The following is a 22,236-nucleotide window of genomic DNA, read 5'->3' as shown; positions in this document are numbered from 1 at the left end:
TGTGCAGGCTTCTTGCCCATGAGAGAGGATCGACCTTCTTCTTGAGAAGTGTATAATTAGAACAGGTCTCACATGATCACCAGCACATAGCTGAGCAGGTCACACCCAAACCAAGTCATTTCCCCCCACATCCACTCTATCTCTCTTTGCTCTGCAATTGAAGAATTTTACAGAAACAAACATGCACATGAAACAACCACTTTTGTTTGTCAAGTCTTAACTTTAGAAAAAAAAATATGTACTGAGAATAGTTTATTAAAAGTTTTATTATTTTGAGAATAAATGAAAAACATGTGGCTGATGTGTCCCTTGGGGGAATTAGATCCAAATATGCATCTGAGCCGTGGGGTTAAAACCTCATTGAGTGTTTTAGTACCAATATGTCAGCCCTTGATCGATGTATGTGTGGGCGCTCACTGGCCTTAGACTTGGCCTTAACCCCAGAGCTCAGCCTTTTTTAGGAGACTGTCTATCTGGTTGGTGCAGCACAGACAGCTCAGCTATGTTGAAGCAATGTAAATATTTGGAGAAGGATAATAGCGGCATGGACTTCCAGATTTCAAGTCATCTTGTAACTCGGTCAGTTGATGATTAACAGATAGTTTAGACTGACTGACTTAGTTTTTTCTTCTTATAAGACTCAATTGCAAGTGGATTTAGAGACATTGTCTGCCAAAGGACTACATTTAATTGTTGCATTGCTGTTTCAATTATCACTTAATGTGGTTAAAGCTGCAGAAGCAGCAAATTCCCTAGATTATGATAGGTGGAGTAATCTGGAATATTTTTTACTTTGAATGAACTTGTTGTTTCTTGTTTTTGATTCTTGTTTGGCTCCTTCTTCATTTCCTGCTCAGTCTGTGTTTTTTTTTGTGTTTTTTTTGCCTCATTTATGTCAAAACCACACCCGTGCCCTTACTGCAAGGTTACATTACAACCTGCTACCATCCCCCCTCACACACACACACACACACACACACACACACACACACACACACACACTAGGGCAAAGTGAAAGTGCTCAAAATAGAGAGATGATCTAAACCTTATATGCATGCCATCAGAAAACACATGCAAAAGTTTTCTTAAGTTAATTTACCAAGACAAAGGACTTTGTGCAATTTTTTATTTATGTTGTGTGACTTTTATCAATGCCGATTTGTTACTTTGTGACGCAGGGTTTTAGCTAAATTAAGGATGGAAGGTAAAGCATGTGCAGGTAGAGGCATCAAATGCCTTAACACTACACTATATATAAAGTTTTACTTTATATAAAGTTAAAACTGTCATCTTGTATAAGAGCCTTAAAAAAACAATTATCGTATTTTTTCAGAGTTTAAGTCGCAAATTTTTGCGTAGTTTGGCTGGGGGTGTGACTCGTGTCCATCTGTCCGTCTTCATTACCTTCTGTATTCCTTTTCAATTCAATTCAATTCAATTCAATTTTATTTGTATAGCCCAAAATCACAACAACAGTCGTCTCGATGGGCTTCGAAGTAAAACATGAACTCAAAAGGATCATGAATACAAAGAGTTCAGTAGGAAAATACTAAATTGAACTAACAAACTGACTAAGCTAAACTTGACATCCCTGCCCTTATACCTCCCTTCGCGGTAAGGAAAAACTCCTAAAAAAGCGGATTCCGGAAAAAACGAAGAAACCTCAGGGGTGCCCACATGAAGGAGGGATCCTCCCCCAGGACGGACAGGCAATTTACCAGAACTCTTAGAGAGGAATTAACTTATCTAACTCTACAACTACATATATAAAGTCAGGGGCGCGACTCGAGCCTGAGACAGGAACCACAGCCAGGTGTAGGAGCAGGAGCAGAGACGAGGTCGGGGTCACCCAGCTGCCAGAGCCTAACCTGGCTAATGTTCGGCAAAGGCAGGGTACACCCTGGACAGGTTACACAATCCCACACCCAAAGCTAGGGACAATTTAGAGTAATCAATTAACTTATAAAGCATATCTTTGGACTGTGGCAGAAAGCTGGAGTACCCACGCACAAACGAGGAGAACATGCAAACTCCACAGAAAGGTCCCAGCTGGGATTGGAACCAGGACCTTCTCGCTGTGAGGCGTAAGCGCTAACCACTGCGCCACTATGCCACTATAAAAGTAAATTCTATCAAGCGCTAGACACATATTTACTTCCTCCAATGTTTCATGAAGCTTAATAAGCATCAGTGTGTTACGGTAGTAAAGCGTGCATATATTACATTTATTATTGTTATCTATTTCATTATAATGATTTGCTTCTCAAGATGAAATGTTCGTTCTTGGTCGCATATTTTGTTGAATACATTTTTCCCAAAAGTGTGACTTTTATTGGCTGCTGCTACTTGTACTCCAGAGTGACCTATTATGCGGAAAACACAGCATGTGTAATTGAAACATCAGCAGTTAACTATAGGAGATCACTGACCCGCTAAGGTTGGTTTGGAATAGTTAGACTTTACGGACAGAAGAGAAAAGTGTAAAATGTTGAGTCCCGGAAATGTTTGACATAACCAGATTAACGTTCCTCTTTGTTTCTTGTTAAATGTTTTTGTTATGAGATTTACAGTTGAAAGATTAATGCGCAGAATCCAAATCTGCTCATAGAAAGTTGTCTTTACTGACTTTGCACCACATGTTAAAAAACCAAGAAGCAAGTGTTCTTAGATTTCTGTTTTTGTACAAACTGGTGTCATCTGTGTTTGTTTTGTAGAGCCCAATGTTAATCTTCTGCAGTAAGGTTTAAAGGTAGGAAGGTTTCTTTCCACCCATCTCTTCTCTGCAGCTTCTAAAGACATATTTTACCTTTTTTTTTCGGTGAATGTGCTCCTTCCCTTCTATGCCTGGACATAACAGGCAGACTGCACCGCAGTACCTTTATGATAATTTTGTGGTAGTATGCTGCTTCTTTCAGGTGCTTTTATCCTGACTTTTCATGCTGGGGGATTACAATCCTAACCTCAGCACACTGAGCCTCACAGAGCCATCTTGCTCCGTCTCTTTCATGGTGTGTGCATCCTTGTCACATCAGCGTGGTTTAGCATCTTGTCTTCGAGCTTATGCGACAGAGGATCAACGACAAAAGTCTTTTCTTTTCAGTGTCAGCCGTCCCTGTCTCTCTGTCACACAGGGCCCATTTATAACCGCAGTGATACAATGATTGCTGACTATTTAACATACAGATCAATTAGACAGCTTCAGTTAGCATTTTAGCAACAGTGGTTTCCTCACAGCATGCTAGGATTAACTAAACTCCTACAAAAATGTCATTTTTTAAAATGCAGTTAATGAGCAAATCTTTGTTTGAATCTAAAAAGTTTCTGCACAGATGAAAGCTGTCGGTGTTTCCTGGTAAAATGCATTGATCTACAACTGACCCCGACACTTTGTAATTAAATAAAAGTTACCGTATAATAAAATATACATCTTCTTAAAATATACGAGGTACAAAATTTACAGCATGTATATAAAGAAATGTTGCACTATTCTGAAGTTTCAAGCAAAGTAGAACCATAAATGACAGTACAAATTTATCGTTGACCAGAATTTAAAAGTAAATCATGTTTAAATTTGCAAACCAACAGTAACTTTCTTGTTTTCCCTTTTAGTTTCTAAATTATTTCTTCTAAACTTTCTGACCAAATTTCCATCTTTTTTTTTTCTCACACCGCTTTCATTACCACATATTTGTCATGTTGACAGACATACGGTACATTCAGGCTACTATTATACTCCCATTAGACGAGTGAAAGAGGAGCTTGAGGGCAGCTTGGGGAAGCTTTGCAGTTTAGACACAACTCTCAGCATATTTTTGCTTTGCCTCTCCCACATGCCAGCTGGGAAGTTTACATTTGTACAAGTTAGCTCTATCTCAAGCTCAAGCATTCAAGCGTTGATTACTGTTTCTACAAAAGCGACTAGTAGTAAATGAAAAGCAAAAGAGAAAGGTTTCTTTAATTTAATGAAACACTGTCTTAGCATCTAATGTAAATAGTCGATTTGTTTGATTCTTGGTATAGATTACAGCCTTGTTAAATTAAACTTGCTCTGCTGAAGTCAATACTGTTTTCAACTGCTCCTGTTTCTACACCAGATTGTTTTTCTTTAAATGAGCTATTTTTTCTTTCAAGTGAAAAATAAAGACAGTTTTTATTTATATCAAACTTCTCTTTGTATTAGCTTTAACTATTTCATGTTACATTTATTAGTCCTTTATTTTATTTTACCCTCTGTATATGGAGTTAAATTAATACAATTTGATTTATAGCTCATATAATTGTATTCTGCCCCTCCTACCTCTTTATTTTATTTTATAAATTGAACTTCAATAAAAAAACAAAACCTGCTCTTTTGAATTTATAATTCAAATATTTGTTTTATAAAAATGTGTCGAAAACAGTTGGCTGGTCAGCAGAGTGGTGTGATGTTTGGGATAGTGGCCTCAAAGCAACACACTTCCTGGTTCCAATCTCAGCTTTCATTACTTACTGTGATAGCATCCAGCCTCAGAATAACCCTAAAGAGGAAGAAAGACCAACATTAAATGGAAGGATGAAAGATTCACCAAAATTAGCTCATAAAATCAAGGGGAAAAAAGTTGAAAACGGATTATGTCACACAGAAACAGGATTAGACTAGTTTACAGTGGGATCAGAGTTATGGATCAGATAACAGACTGCAAAATGGGATTACTTGGATGCATATCAGATTAAATATGTTATTGCTGCAAGCTAAATTAGTCGTGAACTCTGTTGACCACAAAGCTGTGAGACTTTCTGTAATCTCTGAGTCTTGAGGGAGTAAAAAATGCACCTTTGTACAATTCTAAAGAGTGCATGCACTATATACAAGCTCTTTTTTATCTGTTTTATCTCCATCTTATAAAACCAGTTTTTCATTCTTATTCACATCTGCTGTGACAAAGATAATCTGTCATCTATAATAATCACGTGCTGCTTTTAAACTGACATTCTTAAGATTATCGACAATCTTTGTCATTTTATAAATACTAGCATCCTTACTTACACCCCCCCCCCCCCCCCCCCCTGCTGGGGCCCCGTGACTGTTGCACAGTAGCTAACTGTTGTTTTTCACTCCCTCTGGAAACCGAAGCTCAGGGATGATTAAATGAACATTCCTAGACTTCTTGTATTCACACTCGGTTTATGAAGCGCTGCTGCACAAATCCATACCTGCCTCATTACTGCTAATAAAAATGGCTAAGAAAGTAACCTGAATAGCCCTCACTGGAAAAAGTGGCACATCACAGAAAAGGGGGTGTAGAGGGAAAAAAAACTGGGTTAAATAGAATCACATGAAAGTGTATTTATGTAAAAAAAAAAAAAGACGAAGATGGCTGCAGAGAAACAGGGCATGTCAGAGGAAAACAAGGAGTTAGTGAGTGTGGATCCAGAACTCCTGTGTACAAATCATTTGAGCATCAACATTTCTGAGAACTCTGTTCGTGGAAAAGGTTACGATTGATATGAGTTTATAAGAACATTTTTGAGAGTCCCATTTTGATCATCTTTTGATCTGTTGTAAAAGTCTTCCTAGTGGTCTTTTAATTGTGATTATGCCGTTTTTAGCTAAAATCTAAAAACCTGTGTTGTTTTCTAGGACGTAGGCTATGTTCAAATTCTCTGCCTGCTCCCTAACTGCTAAAAAAACATATAGTGTCCTGGATTTTAAAAGCAAATTGGACACCATGCTTACCACTTTTTCTTTTTTTAAACAGCAAATATGATGTCACCGATTTACCATAGTAAAAAAGTAATAAATATGAACATTTCACGAAGACTATAAATTCGCTTTATATTTTTTTTAATTAATTAAAATAACAAATTTACTCACAGAAGTTGTTCAAAGCAATGCATTGTGGTCTATATTTGCCAGTCTATTGAGCATCAATGCACACTGGTTTTTCAAAATGGGGAACGCACGATGGTGCACTGCGTAGTTAGTAGTGAAGGAGTTTGGACACAACCATAGTTTTTGTAGAGGAGCAGAAATTTGCCTCTCTGTTGTGGGCTAGACTGTTGGCGCAGAGTGAGCCACCCTTCATTTCCCCGCACCCTTTGTTTACACTCTCTACCGCTAGCTTACAGCCCCTCACAGCCCCAAACTAACATTAGTGGTGCAACAAAAATGGCAAGAAAATATCAGAGGTATCCAGTCATACAGCAACAGCATTTTTTCGTCTGCTCCTGATTCATAAGTATTTGTATAAGGAAAATACTCAGTAACCCAGTTTTAATCTTAATTTTTTTCAAATATGTGCTCTAACACGAGGAAGATGCGTAAAAATTGGAATGGGTCTTTAATCTTTAATATTTCAGGTTTGCCAACCCTCACTTCAATCCTAAGCTTTGGGCTATGATCAAAAAACTATGTGATGACTGAAAACGGCTAACATGAATTTTCTCTGGACATTTTCCAGGGTTTTACCTTATAGATGGGGTAAAGCTCTCATTTAAAAAGAGATTTATAGTAGTATAGATACCCTGCAGCACTGAAAAGAGCCAACATCTGGTCAGGATGCATTCTTGAAACTGAGTAGTTTTTCAAAGAAACCTCAGAGCATATGCACTCAACCCTTATTGAAAATAATTTGGCTGTGCCCAAGTTCTTTCTCTCCTTTTTTTTTTTTTTTTTTTTTTGGCGAGTGGCAGCATTGCATTGCATTACAAAGTGTTGGGGATTTGGTTCAGGATCTGAGTAGATATTGACCTTTTTATAATAGTTGAGTAGTTTCATTAAAATATTGAATAGTTTTTATGGCAAAAGAGAAACTTTTATGTTAGATTTGAATGATTTGGTAGGGATGGCACTTTACCTTTTGTGCCTTTGTTGGATTGTTAACTTGTTGGCACTTTTTTGATTTTAGCAAAATGTACTCTGGAAGTAAATTTGCCAAATAAATCCATTTGAATGGAATCTTGAATTATGAACTGAATCGTGCATATGTGAATCAAAGTTGAATTGATGTATTTTTTTTGCAGTCATAACCAGCTCTTCTAAGTTGAATCTGTGGTGTAACAATGCTTCACGGTTACCACGCTAAACCGTTATCATAAACTTACATTCTCTCGCTCCTCCATATCTCTAAACCTCTACTGGTCCTAACAGCTGTTTGTGCTCTGAGCAGCACAGCGTGGATCAGTGTGCCTATGGAAACCAAGCAGGGAGATATCGACATAATCACAAGTATGACTGTGTGTTTATCCTCTGCTAAAGAAAAGGAAGTTTAATAAAACATCCCTACATTTCATACAACTGCTTCTGCTTTGGCTACTCTATAATTCTTTTTTTGTCTTGTTTTCCTCTCACTATTGCATGTTTTCTTCTTTCTCTCAAACTATTCTTAAGTTACTGGTTAATCACTTATTTTAAACAAAATCAGAAGCTAAATATTAAATTTTAGTAGCAAAATGTTTGGAGATGTACCCCCAGATGAGATATTGAATCTGAATTTTTCAGGTTTGCAGGGATATTTTTTCATACTTGTCTCATTTACTTATTTCCTCACTGAGTTGATATTTATATTCTATCCTGTATGAGTGCACAGTAGACAAAGAGACCAACCACTGGGCCGGTTCCTTTGAGTCTCTGCTTCTCTCCAGCAGAACAAAGCTACATTCACAGTGTGTAAGAGGAGAAAGGGCTTTCATCTCTGTAGATGTTTACAGCGAAGAAAGGGCATGGCGGAGAACAGTGAAGATTTACACACAACTCCCAAGAATAAAATATTTGTTTATATATATATATATATATATATATTATTTATCTTGTTTAAAGGATCTTAGATATACAGCCATTCGTGTTCATCCTTTAAACAGAATTATGTCTAAAATTTAATTAGTAATAAATAATTTAACTTGTATTAAGCTCAATTTATAAGAAATCTAAATGTCAAGAGATGGGTTACGGTAGAAATCAAACATAAACTCTACAAGAAAAGGCTTGCGTATGTTTTTGCAATGTATTTTTTCTCTAGTGAACTGCTGCAGCTTGACCTCTGCAGGTCCCTGAATTATTCTGGGAAAAGGAAGAAGGAATCTTCCTGTAACTTAAGCAAACTACAAGCCGTCTCAAGTAAATAGTGGAAACCTTTACATTAAAAAAAAAAAAAAAGCTGAATATTTTTTAACTAATAATTCTCAGGATTTTTTTTGTTAGTTTTTTCAAAACATTAATTTGGGTGACAATATTTGGAAAGAAAATGTACGTTTAGGCCACTAAGGACTAAACATTTAACACATTAAGACCACTCTAAAGATGAGTACACAAAAATATATTTTTTAAAGGAATTTCTGACCTTTTGTCTCAATTCACACTGAATAAAATATAAATTGTTGCTTTCACACATGAAAAAAAATCTTGATTATGGAAACACTTTGTTGTGCTTTATTACATTCATCATGTAAAGACCACATGGAATTGGCAAATCTTCAGGTTTATTCCATATAATGGAGTAGAAATCATTTTTACTTTCAAAACAGATTAGAACCAAAACAGATTATTATTTTTATTTTTTAAATATTTCCCAGTGAAACTCAGTTTTTCCTTTGCACAGGTCCTCTGTTCTCTCACATACTGAGACACGTGCATCCAAAAACCTTGCCACATGCTTCATACCTTTCCTTCAGAAAGGATGGGATTGGGTCACACCCTGCATTCCTTGCACATTGGTTCACTGTTTGTGCAAATCCCACATACACTCACAAAAGCAGGGTGTGTGTCGACGCCAAAAGACAAAGTGTTAAAGAGACAGTGATCGGGGTGGGACGTGTTATTACAACTTATCATCAAACAGCCTTCCCAGTAGCCGGAGGCTTCATTGTTCCTAGTTTGACCTGGTTTTGGCCAGGCCTTTTTCAGAAGAAAAAGGTAACAAGGCCACTGTTGATAAAAAATTAAAAAAAATGTAAACCATTAGGCTTAGACCCATAAAACCTTATAAAAAATAAATAGATTGGCCAATATTACTGCACACCAAATTTAATTAAATACTAGATAAAGATTTGACATTAATAACAGGATCCTATTATCTATTGAGTAGCAACTTTTAGGGTTTAATTAACCCCTCCCTAAAAAAATCCTTCCTCTTTCTATACCTGCTTAATCCCTTCTGGGGTAAGGCGTTGCTGGAGCCTGTCCCAGCGACTGTTGGGCAAAGGCAGGGTGCTTCCTAGACAGGTCACCAGTCTGTTGCAAGGACAATATTAAATATGCAATATAAATTGTTAAATTTAACTTTTAGAGGCTAAAAGTAAAGCTTTATTGTTATGAAAGGATATGAATTATTTATTTATTATTCCTCTCTAAAAAGTCTCTTATAACACACTAGAATAAATCAATATGTAACTTAATTTTTAAGATTGTTGTTCATTTGCAAGTGAAATATTGCATAATCTATCCACCATTATTCCTATAATCATTTTTTCCAACAACACAATGTTTTACAAGTTGCAGTACATATGAAAACAAACACACACAAAGAGCCTCTGAGCTAACCGTTGCTGTGGAGCCAGCTGTTTTGCTGTAATGTCATATATGCCTGCAATCAAGCACAATCTGGGAGTCACAGCGTAGGAGGTGGCCCCTCTGTTGCCGTGGACACCATCTGTAGCTACACCTCAAGGCCACTGATGTCACAAAGACAGACGCAGGACTGAGGAGCAACATCTTCCCGTCTTCTTTGTTTGCATCTGAAATCCCCTCTCTCCTCAGTATCAACAGATTGTCTTGTCATCTACAAATTTCTAAAATGCAGTCTCTCTCTGCTTCAGAATCGCCATTGCTTTTACTCTCTTATTCTCCTTAGGAAGGCTGACGTTTTGTCCTCAGGGAACTGATTTTCTGTTTTATTTTTTTGTTCAAAATGTCTGCCAGTGGTTGTTGGCAGGCATGTACTTTGAATGGTTCTGATAGGAGAAAAGGGGTACCTGAAATACTCACACGCAGCTGCTTGAGCTTATCTAGCGGCCGACAGTTGGGGTCATTTGCGGTGAGTGTAACATTATCTTTTATGCCTTTACAACCACCCCTGGCTTCACATAAACATGCACGCTCCCCAGCCCCTCTGGATATCAGGCTTACTCTGTGGACCGAAGTCAGAAGCCGCTTTGAACTTTTCCTCTTTTCACCCCAACACAGCAGTTTCTCTTTTATCTTGTTTTATTGGATATTGAAAAGAAGGAAATGTATTATGGAAAATTGTGTAGCATTCGCGAGGTTGTGAAAAATGATGCATTCTTATATTTTCACTTTAAAACATCAGGTCAGACAGGTAAATCTGTCTGAAATAAAATTATTGTACACAGAAAATACATTCTATTATACAAGAGCATGCACTGCAACTTGCATTCAGCCATCCCCATCCAGGTAACTTCAAATGAATTTTACCAAAAATCCAAGAACATGTGGACAAAGAAAAAATGCCTGAAAAAAAAAAAATTCCAATACCCCCTCACTGGTGCTTGTCTCTTCCTCTTTCCTTTGAACATGTTTGATGCCCAGTGTCAGTAAAAGTGAAGAATATGGAATAGCAGTATGAAGTCATGACCGAGAACAGAAATAAATCCCAAAGAGGCCGGCGCTGTCAGCAGGGGAGAGCAAAGCTGCCACAGTCACATCAGCTGTGCCACTGGGCTGAAAGCAAATACGTCTTTCCTGCACTCTGGACTTGTTTGTGTGTGTCTGTGTGTGTTCTTGTGTTTGCATTAAACATTTCTACCACCTGTCAAACAAGCATGATCTTAATGAGAGTGCTACAAGCTTTCTTGTTTGCTCAAAAATGTGTGTCGAACCGCTTTTTGTTTGGCTCCTCTTTAAACAAAACGTAAAAGTGGATTTTTACAGCAGGCAGCAGACAGTAGACGCTGGTTCGGATGATTACTCTAACTTGTTGCATGACCCCTGAATGACTGTCGATATGATATAGACAGATCATATGAGGGGACAGTATTTTTAGAGGCAGTTTTAGAGAGATGAAGCAAAGCTTGATGTCTGGAGCAGCACAGACCAGTGTCAGTCATGAACCCCAGGGGTTCACACACACACACCAACAAACACACACTGACACACACACCTCCCAGCTATAACTAACAAAAATAGCAGAGTTGTTATGACAATTAGTGAGGCTGAGACCCGGACGTCATGTGAATTTGAGTCTGCGGATATATATATTACGTTCAAAAGAAGTAGCACATTAAGTCATATTTTGAATGTATTTGTTAGGTAAATTAGCATTTTGATATTATGAATCTAAAGGTCAAAATCCAGAATAAAATGTGATTTATCTGCACCGGACTTTTTTTTTGTTGATTGTTGTTCAGCCCGACAGCCATACGCCATGCAATATGTGATGTTAATAACTGACTCTTCCTCCTTTCCCTTTCAGGGTCGATGTTCCAGAGAGAACTGCAAGTACTTGCACCCCCCTCCTCATCTGAAGACCCAGCTAGAGATCAATGGCAGGAACAATCTGATCCAGCAGAAGAACATGGCCATGCTGGCCCAGCAGATGCAACTTGCTAATGCCATGATGCCCGGCACACAGCTACCAGCCATGGTGAGAGGCCACGCATGCATGAATGCACCACAGCTCCTGGAGACTCACATAAACTACTCTTAAACTCTTTTCAAAGTTAATTTCGAGTTTTTGTACGCTTTTTCGTATTGTCTCTGTCTTTTTCCCTGCAAAGCATTACAGTTCATTGGAGTGCTTGTGCAAACAATTTATTTTTCATTTGATTTCTTTGCAGCCCATGTTCTCAATGACACCAGGCCTGGCCACCAACGCCGGTGCAGCAGCAGCTGCTGCAGCTGCAGCTTTTAACCCCTACCTAAGCCCCATGTCACCAAGCCTGATGCCTCCAGAGATCATGCCCAGCACCCCTGTCCTCATGGCATCCAGCCCTAATGTCAGCCAAGTCCCCAGCGCTGCTGCAGCCCAGAAACTACTGAGAACCGATAGACTTGAGGTAAGGAGAGAATCCTGCCATTTGTGCCATTCAGTTTTAGAGGCAAGCACTTTATCCAGAGGAGAATCTGCTGTCTCCTCTGAAACAGTTCCTACCGGTAATTCCTAAAAACATTACTGTGCTAAGATGTGCTTTTGCAAGCTTAAGAACCCATTTACTGGCCTAAACAGCCTTAACTTAAATATTAACATCAAGTTTAATCTAAGAAGTTGCCATAAACTATAAATTAAAACAGATTTTAATGTTTTTGGACTTTATTTACCTTTAATTCTAGCATTCAGCATCAGGTTTGAACTTCTTATTACACTATATTTTCTCCTAAAATATCATGAAATATTATCTTTTCAGATGAGAATATTGTCAAAAAGCTATGATTTGTTGTCAATGCAGCTAAAAGTGTTATCATAAAATGTATACGTTATTTAATTGTAACAGAATTGTTTTAGTTTTACCTTGTCAATGTTTCTGCAGCGTATATTTTAAAAGAGAAGGCTGCCCCCTGTTGTCTACAATAGGGACTACAACCGTCACTTTTGTCTTGAATATGTTTTTCAACATATTTTTTTATTACTGGTAGTTTGTTTTTCTATTTGATTTGATACAGACTGTAAAATATTAATTTACTAATTAATAATTTAATATTTTACAGTCTTACTGAACTTAGTTGTATTTTTAGATGAGCTAAACATGAGATTTTAAATTTGTAAAATAGTTATTACAATGACCTGAGTTTGTTTGTTTACATAGTTTCTTCCCCATATCTACTTAAGGTCTGTCGAGAGTATCAGAGGGGCAACTGTGCTCGGGGAGAGGGCGAGTGTCGCTTCGCTCACCCCGCCGACAGCACTATGATCGAAAACAATGACAACACTGTCACCGTCTGCATGGACTACATCAAGGGTCGGTGCTCCAGGGAAAAGTGCAAGTACTTCCACCCGCCAGCCCATCTGCAGGCCAAAATTAAGGCTACCCAACATCAGGTGAACCAGGCCACAGCCGCCGCTGCCATGGTGAGCACTCTGCACTAATGATTTCACTCCTGTCACAGCCACGTGAGGAATGATGACCTGACATTAAGCATCATTGTTTTAGAATTCCTCTCTTCAGAGGTCATGCCCTGTGTCTCATGCTGACATTGTCAAAGTCTTTTTATCTTACGGATTGCTATCATGCAGCAAATTTCAGTTCTGCTTTACTTAAAAGTTCTGTTAGTTTCCATCTGGATGACGGGAAGGACAGGACAATAGCACATTGTGACCCTGAAGCATTGTCATGTCAAATGGTTTTTCTTCCTAGTTTGACGCACTGATTGTCTTTTTCCCTCTTCATGTCATACCAGACCATAAGGCAGACAGTCCAGTTCCTCTTTGTTCATCTCTCTGGTGGCCTGGACTTAATTATGACTCAATTGTTTCTGTGCTTCCCATCTATAACTTCTCTTCCTCCTGACATTAATAAAAGGGATTTGTTGTGCTTTCAGTCCTGTCCTGCAGTAACAGCAGCGGTGAACAGTAGTGCAGCCACACTTGTTTGTCGATCATAGTGTTTTGTTTTTACATCCTCCTTTTGACAAAGTGATACAGAGAGCTTGGGGGTGAATCATTGTAATGTAAACTAGACTATGATGTGCACAGTGAAAACACAGAAGTAGGAGCTCCCACTTAGATCCACTTAAAGCTGTAGAACTTTTTTTCTCATCGCTCTATCCATCCATTCCTGTGTGACAAAAACTAATGTAGAGGCGTAGTTACCTTTCACTCTTGATATTTAACTGTTGAGCGGTAGATCTAGTGTCCACACTGTGCATGCCTTAGTCTTGTTATCCCCTTGTATATTGCATTCCAATGATTTGTTTTTTTATTTGTTTTTGTTTTTTCTCACCTATACCCAAACTGCACTGCTGCCCCCATGATGCACCTCTGCTTGCTGGTTTATGTTAATGCGCTTGAACCCCATTGGCCCATTGCCATCATGTGCTCGCTGCCTGCTAATTAAGACTCAGTCGGCTGTCAAATCACTGAAGCGACCCCTCGACGCAACCTTTGACCTGGTACTATGACCTTTCACCTTTTAGCTTGGCATGTGGCTTTGTTGTATAGTAGTGTCTTAACCAAACGTACCTAGCCGTCTTTGTTGTTGTTGTTGTCTTATGGCAATGTAAGTTCTTTCTTCCTGTTGTCCTAAATGCCTGTGGTCAAATGATAGCGGCTTTGCTCATCACAATCAACCAAAAAACCTCCTCATATAATCGATGCAAACATGACTTCAAAGCTATGATACAGAGTCGCAATCATTTCATCACCTGCAGTCAACTAACAAAAGTCAGCGAGGGCTAGAACAGTAGAGCTGTACTTGGTGGCATGGCTTCAGGCTTATTTTTAAATGTCCGTAATGTGGAGCAGCTCAGTCGAATGTGTGCATGCCTGTGTCGCTAGTGCATGTCAGATGGATATGGGTGGGCTAGGAGGAAAAGTCTTTTACAAGGATCCAGTAGGTCCCACCATAACTGGGTATCACAGTTCAAATGATAGTTCACTCATCACCAGAGATGCTCAAGCCTCAAGAATGGCCTCACGCCAACATCCGAACCATTAGTGTTTGTCATGCAACTGCAACAAATCTCTATCTCATGTTTCTTGGCCTTTGGCCATCTTTGACCCTTTTTCTCAAGAGTGAACCATCACTTAAACATGGCTTATACAGATTATCATGGAGCTAGCAGTGCAGCCTCCCTCTCTGTGCTTTTTACCTGTTCCACCTTGTTAGCGACCTTATTGTTTTTATAGTTAATGCTTGCTTATGCTGCATTTAGTCAGCCTTAGCAATACAAAGCTAGTCAAATCCGATTCAGAATAAATGAATGCTCCTAGCACATAGCTCAGTAAGCACCATGCTTCTGCTTGTCTAGTATTTGTCAGACTGCTGCTTGCTTGCTACTGATGATATGATATTGTGATTGTTGTACACACAAAGATGTTTTGACACCTCTCCTCGGATGTTCTCTAACGTATGTGCCTTTTTTTGTTTTCTTTTTTTTTTTGCATCTTTCTAACACGCCTCTCTCTCTCTATTCCACACACTTCTCTCCCTGTCTTTCTGTCTGTCTTCGCCTTTTATCTTCTATCTCACACCCCCAAACCCCACCCTCCGTCTGGATGGGCAGGGCATCGCCCCTAGTGTCATGGCTCCCCTCCCAAAGCGGGCAGCCCTGGAGAAGGCCAACGGGGCCTCTGCTGTGTTTAACACCAGCATGCTCCAGTACCAGCAGGCCCTGGCCAGCATGCAGTTTCAGCAGCAGGCTGCTTTTCTCCCATCAGGTATGGACCACAAAGAAACCATCACAAGTGCTCTCGCCACCCAGTGGATGTCTGGATCCGTCTAAGCCGGCTTCTGCTATGCTGGAAGAGCAATATATGGCATACGTAGTATTTTTTTCCCCCAATTATAAAGGGTTGTTGTAGATTTATGAAAAAAAACATGATCACGTCAGACCAGTGAAGATTTCCTATGTTTCATAATGTAGTTTAAAAGCTTCGTAATGTTCTTCATAATCTGTATAGCATTGCATGGCTAATGGGTGTTAGTGGGCTTTTAAGGTCTTTCTTCGTATTGCCTTTTCTGCATCACTGCATAGCTATCTGCACCTATTAGCAAATAACTTTAGCAGCAGAAAGATTAAGCTCTCAGGGTTGAAGGCTGTTTAATGGTACTGAATGGTTCTGAGGCTTTTGCTTGGGCTTGGATGAATGGGAGTGGATGGCTTCAAGAACTGCATAATAGTTGGGTAACAAAAGTGAAAGCTTGGTTCTTATCACCTTTTACAGATTGCAAACTGTGCTGCTATTTGTACAATTTACAACTTTTAATTTATACGTAATTTCTGGGTTACATTTAAATAGAAAGTCTCTTTTCAGACTTTCAACACACTTCTGTATGATGAGTGCAACATTTCACCTTCTCCAGTCCATGATGTCCTTGCCAGAGAAATATTAACCCTGTTTTCCCCCCCACGTTATCTCTCCCTTCACTCTAACGAACCTTGTGATGGGCTGTTTTGATTTCTCCTCCCTATCCAATCCACTTCCTGTTGCACTGCATGATGGGCAGGCTCAATATTGTGCATGACACCTGCAGCCAGCGTTGGTAGGTTCCAGCTTTCCTTCTTCAGTCATTTGTATCTCCATGTCTGTAAGCCAATGGTCATCAGAATCAAACCGTACAAACAAAACTGTGGGCTTTTTTATGTTTCTGTTTTACTATGGTGACTTTAAGGTTACAATTTTATCTGAAGGGAAATATATCTAGAAGCAGACGGATCAGTCTGCACAAAGAAGAGAAATATTGTTCTTTATTATTTGCAAATCAACTGTTTTTGTTTATGGAATCATTTCAACTGACCTATGCTTTGTCTTACTACGTACATCAACTCTTCTGCTTGATCTAAACTTGGCTTTTGGCTGATCTAACCTGGTGCTCTTTGAAAACAGTTAAACAAACCAAGAGACTGTAGTAGAAATGTTCACCATTATCCCCTCTGCCATAAAAACTTTGCTTTTCAAAGTTCTTTTTGATGTTGACTTATTTTTGTAGTTAAATTTAAAGTTATTACATAATATTTCCTGGAAAAATGTAAAAAGAGAAGCTGTTATTTTACTTAAACTGAATATACAGGAAAATCTCAGTGCTTGCCAAACAATATGCAATAAAGAAATCATAACACAAGTGACGAGTCAGCACTGGCAGAGAGAAGAAGGGGAACCAGTTCAATCGATTTCCTCTTTGGCTCCTTCTCTCCTTCTCCTTTCACCTGCCTTGTGTGCCTACACCGCTCCTCCGTGTATTTATGCTTACATGATTTTTCCTCCCAAAAAGTTCCCATGATGCACGGTGGTACTCCAGCCACTGTGTCTGCAGCCACATCATCTGCCACAAGCGTTCCCTTCGCAACTGTCTCCACCAATCAGGTTTGCACCTCTACCACCCCATCCATCAATCAATCTGACAATCCATCTCTCCCTCTCTCTCTCTCTTTCTCTCTCTCTCTCTCTCTCTCTCTCTCTCTCTCTATCTGTCTGTACACATTGACAAACTGAATGCTTGTGTCTTGTTGGGGGTTGGTTGGATAAATAGCGGTACTCCCTCTTGTTGGCCTTCACTAGAGTCCAACATGCACTTTTATTTTTGTTTTTTTATTTACCTGTCATAACATGTACAGCATATACATGTAATTATAGAGATAAATATATACAACCACCGCACTGGGGAAGCATTCTGTATTTAACAAACTGTATGTCCTCATTGTAATTTGAATTTTTGTCCTTTCCCATTTTGAGGACTCTTCCTTATCAAAGTTGACTACCAACGAATACATGCAATTGGTATGTATGAGGTAGTTATTTCATAAAATAACATTTTAGAGTCGTCTGCACAGCTTGTGCAATCGTTGCTATCTTTGGTGCTTGGCTTTTTGTTTCTTTTTTGTTCTAGTTTTTTTTTATTCCTTTTTTTCTTTTTGCAGCTGCTTCCAGCACATAAAGTAAAGCTTTCCCACATTCTTTATCTTTAAAAGCTGGATATTATCTGTAGCCAAGTCATTTATGAATGTATAAACTATAAATAATTTTTGCAACACAAGTTCTGCAGCTGTTTTTAAAATGGTTTCGATCAGAAGGTAAAAGATTTGAAGATGAAACACTGTGTCAGGATTTTTTACTCTCATCTAGTTTCCTTCATATCAGTGAAGTGTGCAGGTCAACAACATGGAGGACTTAGATTTGCATGGGGGAAATCACCTAATTGACAGTTTCCCACCCACCCTTGTCGTCTCTTACTTTCTTTAAACCGCCCTCTTGCCCTCCCTGCTACCCACAAGTCTGTACTCTAATATTTGACATACCTGAATCCGTTGCACTTCAACTGTAATCAAATAGCTTTTTTTTCCCATCTCCTCATTGAACTTTACAGCAGTGAACTCATCCTAATGTGAAACCAGGCGATTCATCTGTGCTGATGTGTTGGTCTCAGGCTGGAGTCCTCTTTGCGTGTTTTCTGTTGTGTGCACTTCATTTGATCTCTGTTTTCTGCCCTCAGATTCCAATAATATCTGCAGATCATCTGAGTAGTCACAAGTACTTGACTCAAATGTAGTTCCTCTCAAGAACAGTGAGTTCCTATTTCAATTCCCTCATACGCTGTTGTCGTTTTAGTGCTCTCCTCCATTCCCTTATTTGTTTTCTGTGACTTCTGTTAACTCTGGTTCAAGATTATAATTTTTTTTACCACTTTTTACCCCGAAGTCATGAAATTTTCTCTAAAAAGGTTTTTCTGTTTTCAAGGGGTATTCATCATCTCTTACAGATCAAATGAATGTGTGCTGGCATCGTCCACACCAAAAGATCTCAGCCTTTATGTACATAACCTTCAGAATGTCAAGCAATGGGACACAGAGGATCTGCTATCGAGGGTACAACATGCCATGTGCGCCATCGTCCCACATACCAATAACAAATTTGCTGCCCAATACGACATCCAGCAGAAAGAGGAAGAGGAGAAGTTGGTGCCAGGAGTCAGTTGGTAATGCCTCTGTGGCTAACTCAATTACAAAACATAGTTTATTCGACGGATCATCTATACTGCACAAACAGAAGGTCAAGAGCGTTGTAACCATAGACCACATCAAGTGCTGGTACGTTAGTAGACCAAGATTTTATTATTTTTTTCCTGCCTTTTAATTTCTTTTAATTGATAGCCATATTTCATAGTTTACAAATGAAATACAAAACATGCACCTTGAATATAAATTGAAATTTAAAAGGCACAATAAAGAAAAATCTTGTTTGCCAAATGCATTGGGCATGTACAGTATTGTGTTTTTTTATGGCTACTAGTGAAACTAGGTGTTGACATGAGGGTCTTGGACTTATGAATGTTCTGGGTAAACCAACATACCTGTGTACCTTGAAAGTGCAGCCAGGCTAGTTTCTCTCGCCTTGCCATGTGCCATCAAGGCCATACAGATAAAGCCAGAGTGTTATCTCAGCAGTGTTATTTGTTTACCGAAGGTAAAAGTTTTGTATGGCTCTTTTTTTGTATTGTTTTTGCTTTAGAATATTCATTGTGAGTGTTTTTTTAATCTTCTTTTTTTAATTAATCAGTTTTAGAAGTGTTTTTTAATGTGTTTGTTTGATTTAGTTTTGTTTCCTTTTTTTTAAATCAAAATTAGAGGGCTTTTTTGACTATTGTTTATACCTGTTCACTAAAGAGTGTCTTTTAATCTGTCAGAATTAATTTGATCAAGTCCATTGACTCTAAAGCCTGGTGAAGTCTAAAGTGTAGCTTCAATTGGCATTGTGTCCCCCTTCCTTTCTGAAGAGTAGCCACTCTAAAACTGTCTGCAAAGAGGCTCCATTGTGCTCTGTGTCGATAAATATTCAAACAATAGACCCAAAGGTCTATTAGCTCATTTAAGCAACACTTCATCTGTTTGAGTAATGACTTTATTGGTTCAGTTCCCACTTTTCAGACCATGACTTTTAACATTTGCTAAAGTACAGGACATATTGTGCTTGTATCTTAAGCAAAAGCATGAAGATTTTTATCAAGTCGTAGATCTTTACTCAAACCAAAGCACAGTTTGTCTCACAGTCTTATTATAATAATCATAGAGGTTCTAGAAACATCTTTAAAGAAGCTTAAACCATTAGGGACACATTTATCATTTTTAATTACCGGTAATTGTTGTTTCGTAATTACTTTCCCTTTATTTTCCTTTTCTACAAAACGGTGTGTTTTTACTGATTGTTCTGTACCTAACAAAGCCTTAGATTATAATTAACGGGTCTGTGCCCAATCAAATGTCCTCTCAATCACCATACTATTAAAGAAAAACCAATGATGTTTTATAGTTCTCACACAGCACTTGTGATCTGTTTTTTTCTCAGTGTAAAAGAAAATATTACTCTCTTAAATTTCATTTAACTTATGTGTTATGTACTACTTAAGGATTTGAATCTGTTTGAGATATGTAGTTTTAGATTTTCCTTTTTTTTGCCTTACCATGTTACTTGACAACATTGATATAGCCTTTGTAGATATTAAGGTAGAGTGACATTCATAACTTTTTCAAAACATATAAAGGATAAACGTGTTGAATATTCACTTTGTCATATAGCTGGATGCCTTTCTCAGTTGATGTTACATTGTCAGTTAATTTTTATTTTTTTAAACGAGAGACGTCATACAAAGAACAGCTAATGTGTCGCTGCGTCTCTGATTGGACAAGAAACTGTTTCAACCAAGTCAAACTTTCCTTGTAACACGTCAAAGTCATATTGGAAAATATTATATTGTGTGGAAATATAGACTGTCCATGTTTTAGAGTAAAAGAAATACTTTTTCTACTGTATCCATTTCAAAAAGATATGTAGATTTCCTTAAATATTTCTTAAGTTTGCCCTGAATGTCAGGTCAAAACGAGCATTGAGACTGATGTTTGGTGAGATTTGGAGTGAGAAAAGCAAAAACTCCTCTGTGGAGGAGTCCGAAATGCTGCAGATGAGGAGTTTAAACCTAAGGCGCGAAGGTTGACTTTTTGCACTTCTGTATATAGTCAAATGAACAGAGAAAAAAAAAGTGTATCATATTGAGATATTATTTTGAATAAAAAGAAAAGATCTATAATTATAAGGAATTTTGTTAGATTAATTTAAATTCTTAAATTAGAAGACCAGCTAAAATTCGCTTGCAAAGAAGGGCACTAGTTTTTTGGCCAATGCATTCAGAGAAAGCTATGCGCTTTTTGTCTTATTTTATAGGTGGCTCGTAATGCCAGGGAATGTCGCCGGGGAGTAGATACCCCATGTTATGCTAACTCCACACATCACATAGGATGACAAACTCAATAATGTCCTTATATCATGAGTTGGACTTGGTCATGCATCATGCTGCTCCCATGGTACAGTTAATAACAAATCTGTTTGAAAATGTATTCTAGTTTAATTTCACTGCATGTAAAAGTACAACCATGTAATTAAAAAAAAAACGAAACTACATAGATATGTAAGGAAAAGTAACACCTTAAGCATACACAATGCATTTCTTCCTGTCAGTTTATGAATACAGTAGATAACACATCCACAGTGAGCAGAAACAATATAAGTCATTTTTCTCATCTGTTTCCAAGCAAACATGTTATTTCAAGAGTAAAACCATAGAAGCACTCATCCACCCTAAAAATGTTCTTATCGAAAGAATTGCAGCACACGCTGACTCACAAGCAGTTGATCCTGCTTTCATAGCTGTGCACTCAGCAGGTGAAGGCTCCTCACCAAATGTGTATTTGGCAAAATAGTCTTTCAAATGAATGTAACAGTCGACTCCCGGCTGCTTTGTATAGTTGCTACAGAACCAAAGCACCGATTTCTCCAAACAGACACCCAGTCATCTGGCTGTCCCTCTTCCCTGCTGGGCGCACATGAACGCTTTGACTGCCTTTTTTTTGTTTTTGTTTTTTTACTTGTAAGTGCATCTACCTGCTATGTATTTGCTAATATTTGCCACACAATAATGTATTACTATGTCATTGGATTTGTTTATGTCCATTTTATTGTTGCCATAACTGAATCTTGCTGTATGGATGAAAAATTCTGAATAAAACAATATTTGATTTGCTCATGCAACAACTAGATGGTCCCCCGTGTATTTTGTGTGTGTGTGTGTGTGTGTGTGTGTGTGTGTGTGTGTGTGTGTGTGTGTGTGTGTGTGTGTGTGTGTGTATGCATGTTTGTGTTTTAAGCTTTCCTTAGATTGGGGTGTTTGAGTTTACATATCATCACCCAAGCTTATTATAAAGCATCAATGTATAGCTCCAAAAACTGCAAATATTATCAAAATTTCAGGTCAAATGTGGAATGTTGCATTATATTGTTAAATTAGAAGACTGGTGCAGCAATTGGCGCCCTTTCCTCACAGCAGGAAGGCCCTGGTTCAAATCCTGGCTGGGTCCTTTCTGTATGGAGTTTGCATGTCGTCTGCATGCATGTGTGGGTTTTCTCAATGGACACTTCCTCCCACCGTCCAAAAACATGCTTCACAGCATAGGTGGTGTCTCTAAATTGTCCCTAGGTGCGAGTCTGGCCCTGCAACATACTGGTGACCTGCTCAGGGTGTACCTCGCCTTTACCCAACAGTAGCTGGGTTGGCTCCAGCTGCTTTGTGACCCCAAAAGGGATTTGGTGGGATCTGAAGATG

At 38.5% G+C, this 22,236-nt stretch overlaps 1 protein-coding gene across 21 annotated transcripts in view; it reads left to right on the top strand.

The window, feature by feature from the left end:
• Positions 1 to 21,668, top strand: part of LOC101169146 (muscleblind-like protein 1) — a 36,674-nt gene extending 15,006 nt beyond the window's left edge. For 6 of the 21 annotated variants that reach the window (XM_020711053.1, XM_011486779.3, XM_020711060.2 and 3 more), the window contains 10 exons: positions 11,406 to 11,576; positions 11,770 to 11,988; positions 12,759 to 12,998; positions 13,985 to 14,038; positions 15,152 to 15,305; positions 16,096 to 16,131; positions 16,861 to 16,952; positions 17,322 to 17,366; positions 18,079 to 18,150; positions 18,346 to 21,668. In XM_020711053.1, coding sequence (XP_020566712.1) covers positions 11,406 to 11,576; positions 11,770 to 11,988; positions 12,759 to 12,998; positions 13,985 to 14,038; positions 15,152 to 15,305; positions 16,096 to 16,131; positions 16,861 to 16,952; positions 17,322 to 17,366; positions 18,079 to 18,135 — 1,068 coding nt within the window. In that variant the 3' untranslated portion in view covers positions 18,136 to 18,150; positions 18,346 to 21,668. The other 15 variants (XM_020711055.2, XM_011486780.3, XM_011486782.3 and 12 more) reach the window with 15 other exon arrangements.
• The last annotated feature ends 568 nt before the right edge of the window (positions 21,669 to 22,236 follow it).

The sequence above is a fragment of the Oryzias latipes genome, chromosome 17, assembly GCF_002234675.1.
Source record: "Oryzias latipes chromosome 17, ASM223467v1".
In the NCBI taxonomy this organism is placed as follows: domain Eukaryota; kingdom Metazoa; phylum Chordata; class Actinopteri; order Beloniformes; family Adrianichthyidae; genus Oryzias; species Oryzias latipes.
The sequence above is the reverse complement of the archived record's forward strand: the minus strand, read 5'-3'. Positions and strand labels throughout refer to the sequence as shown.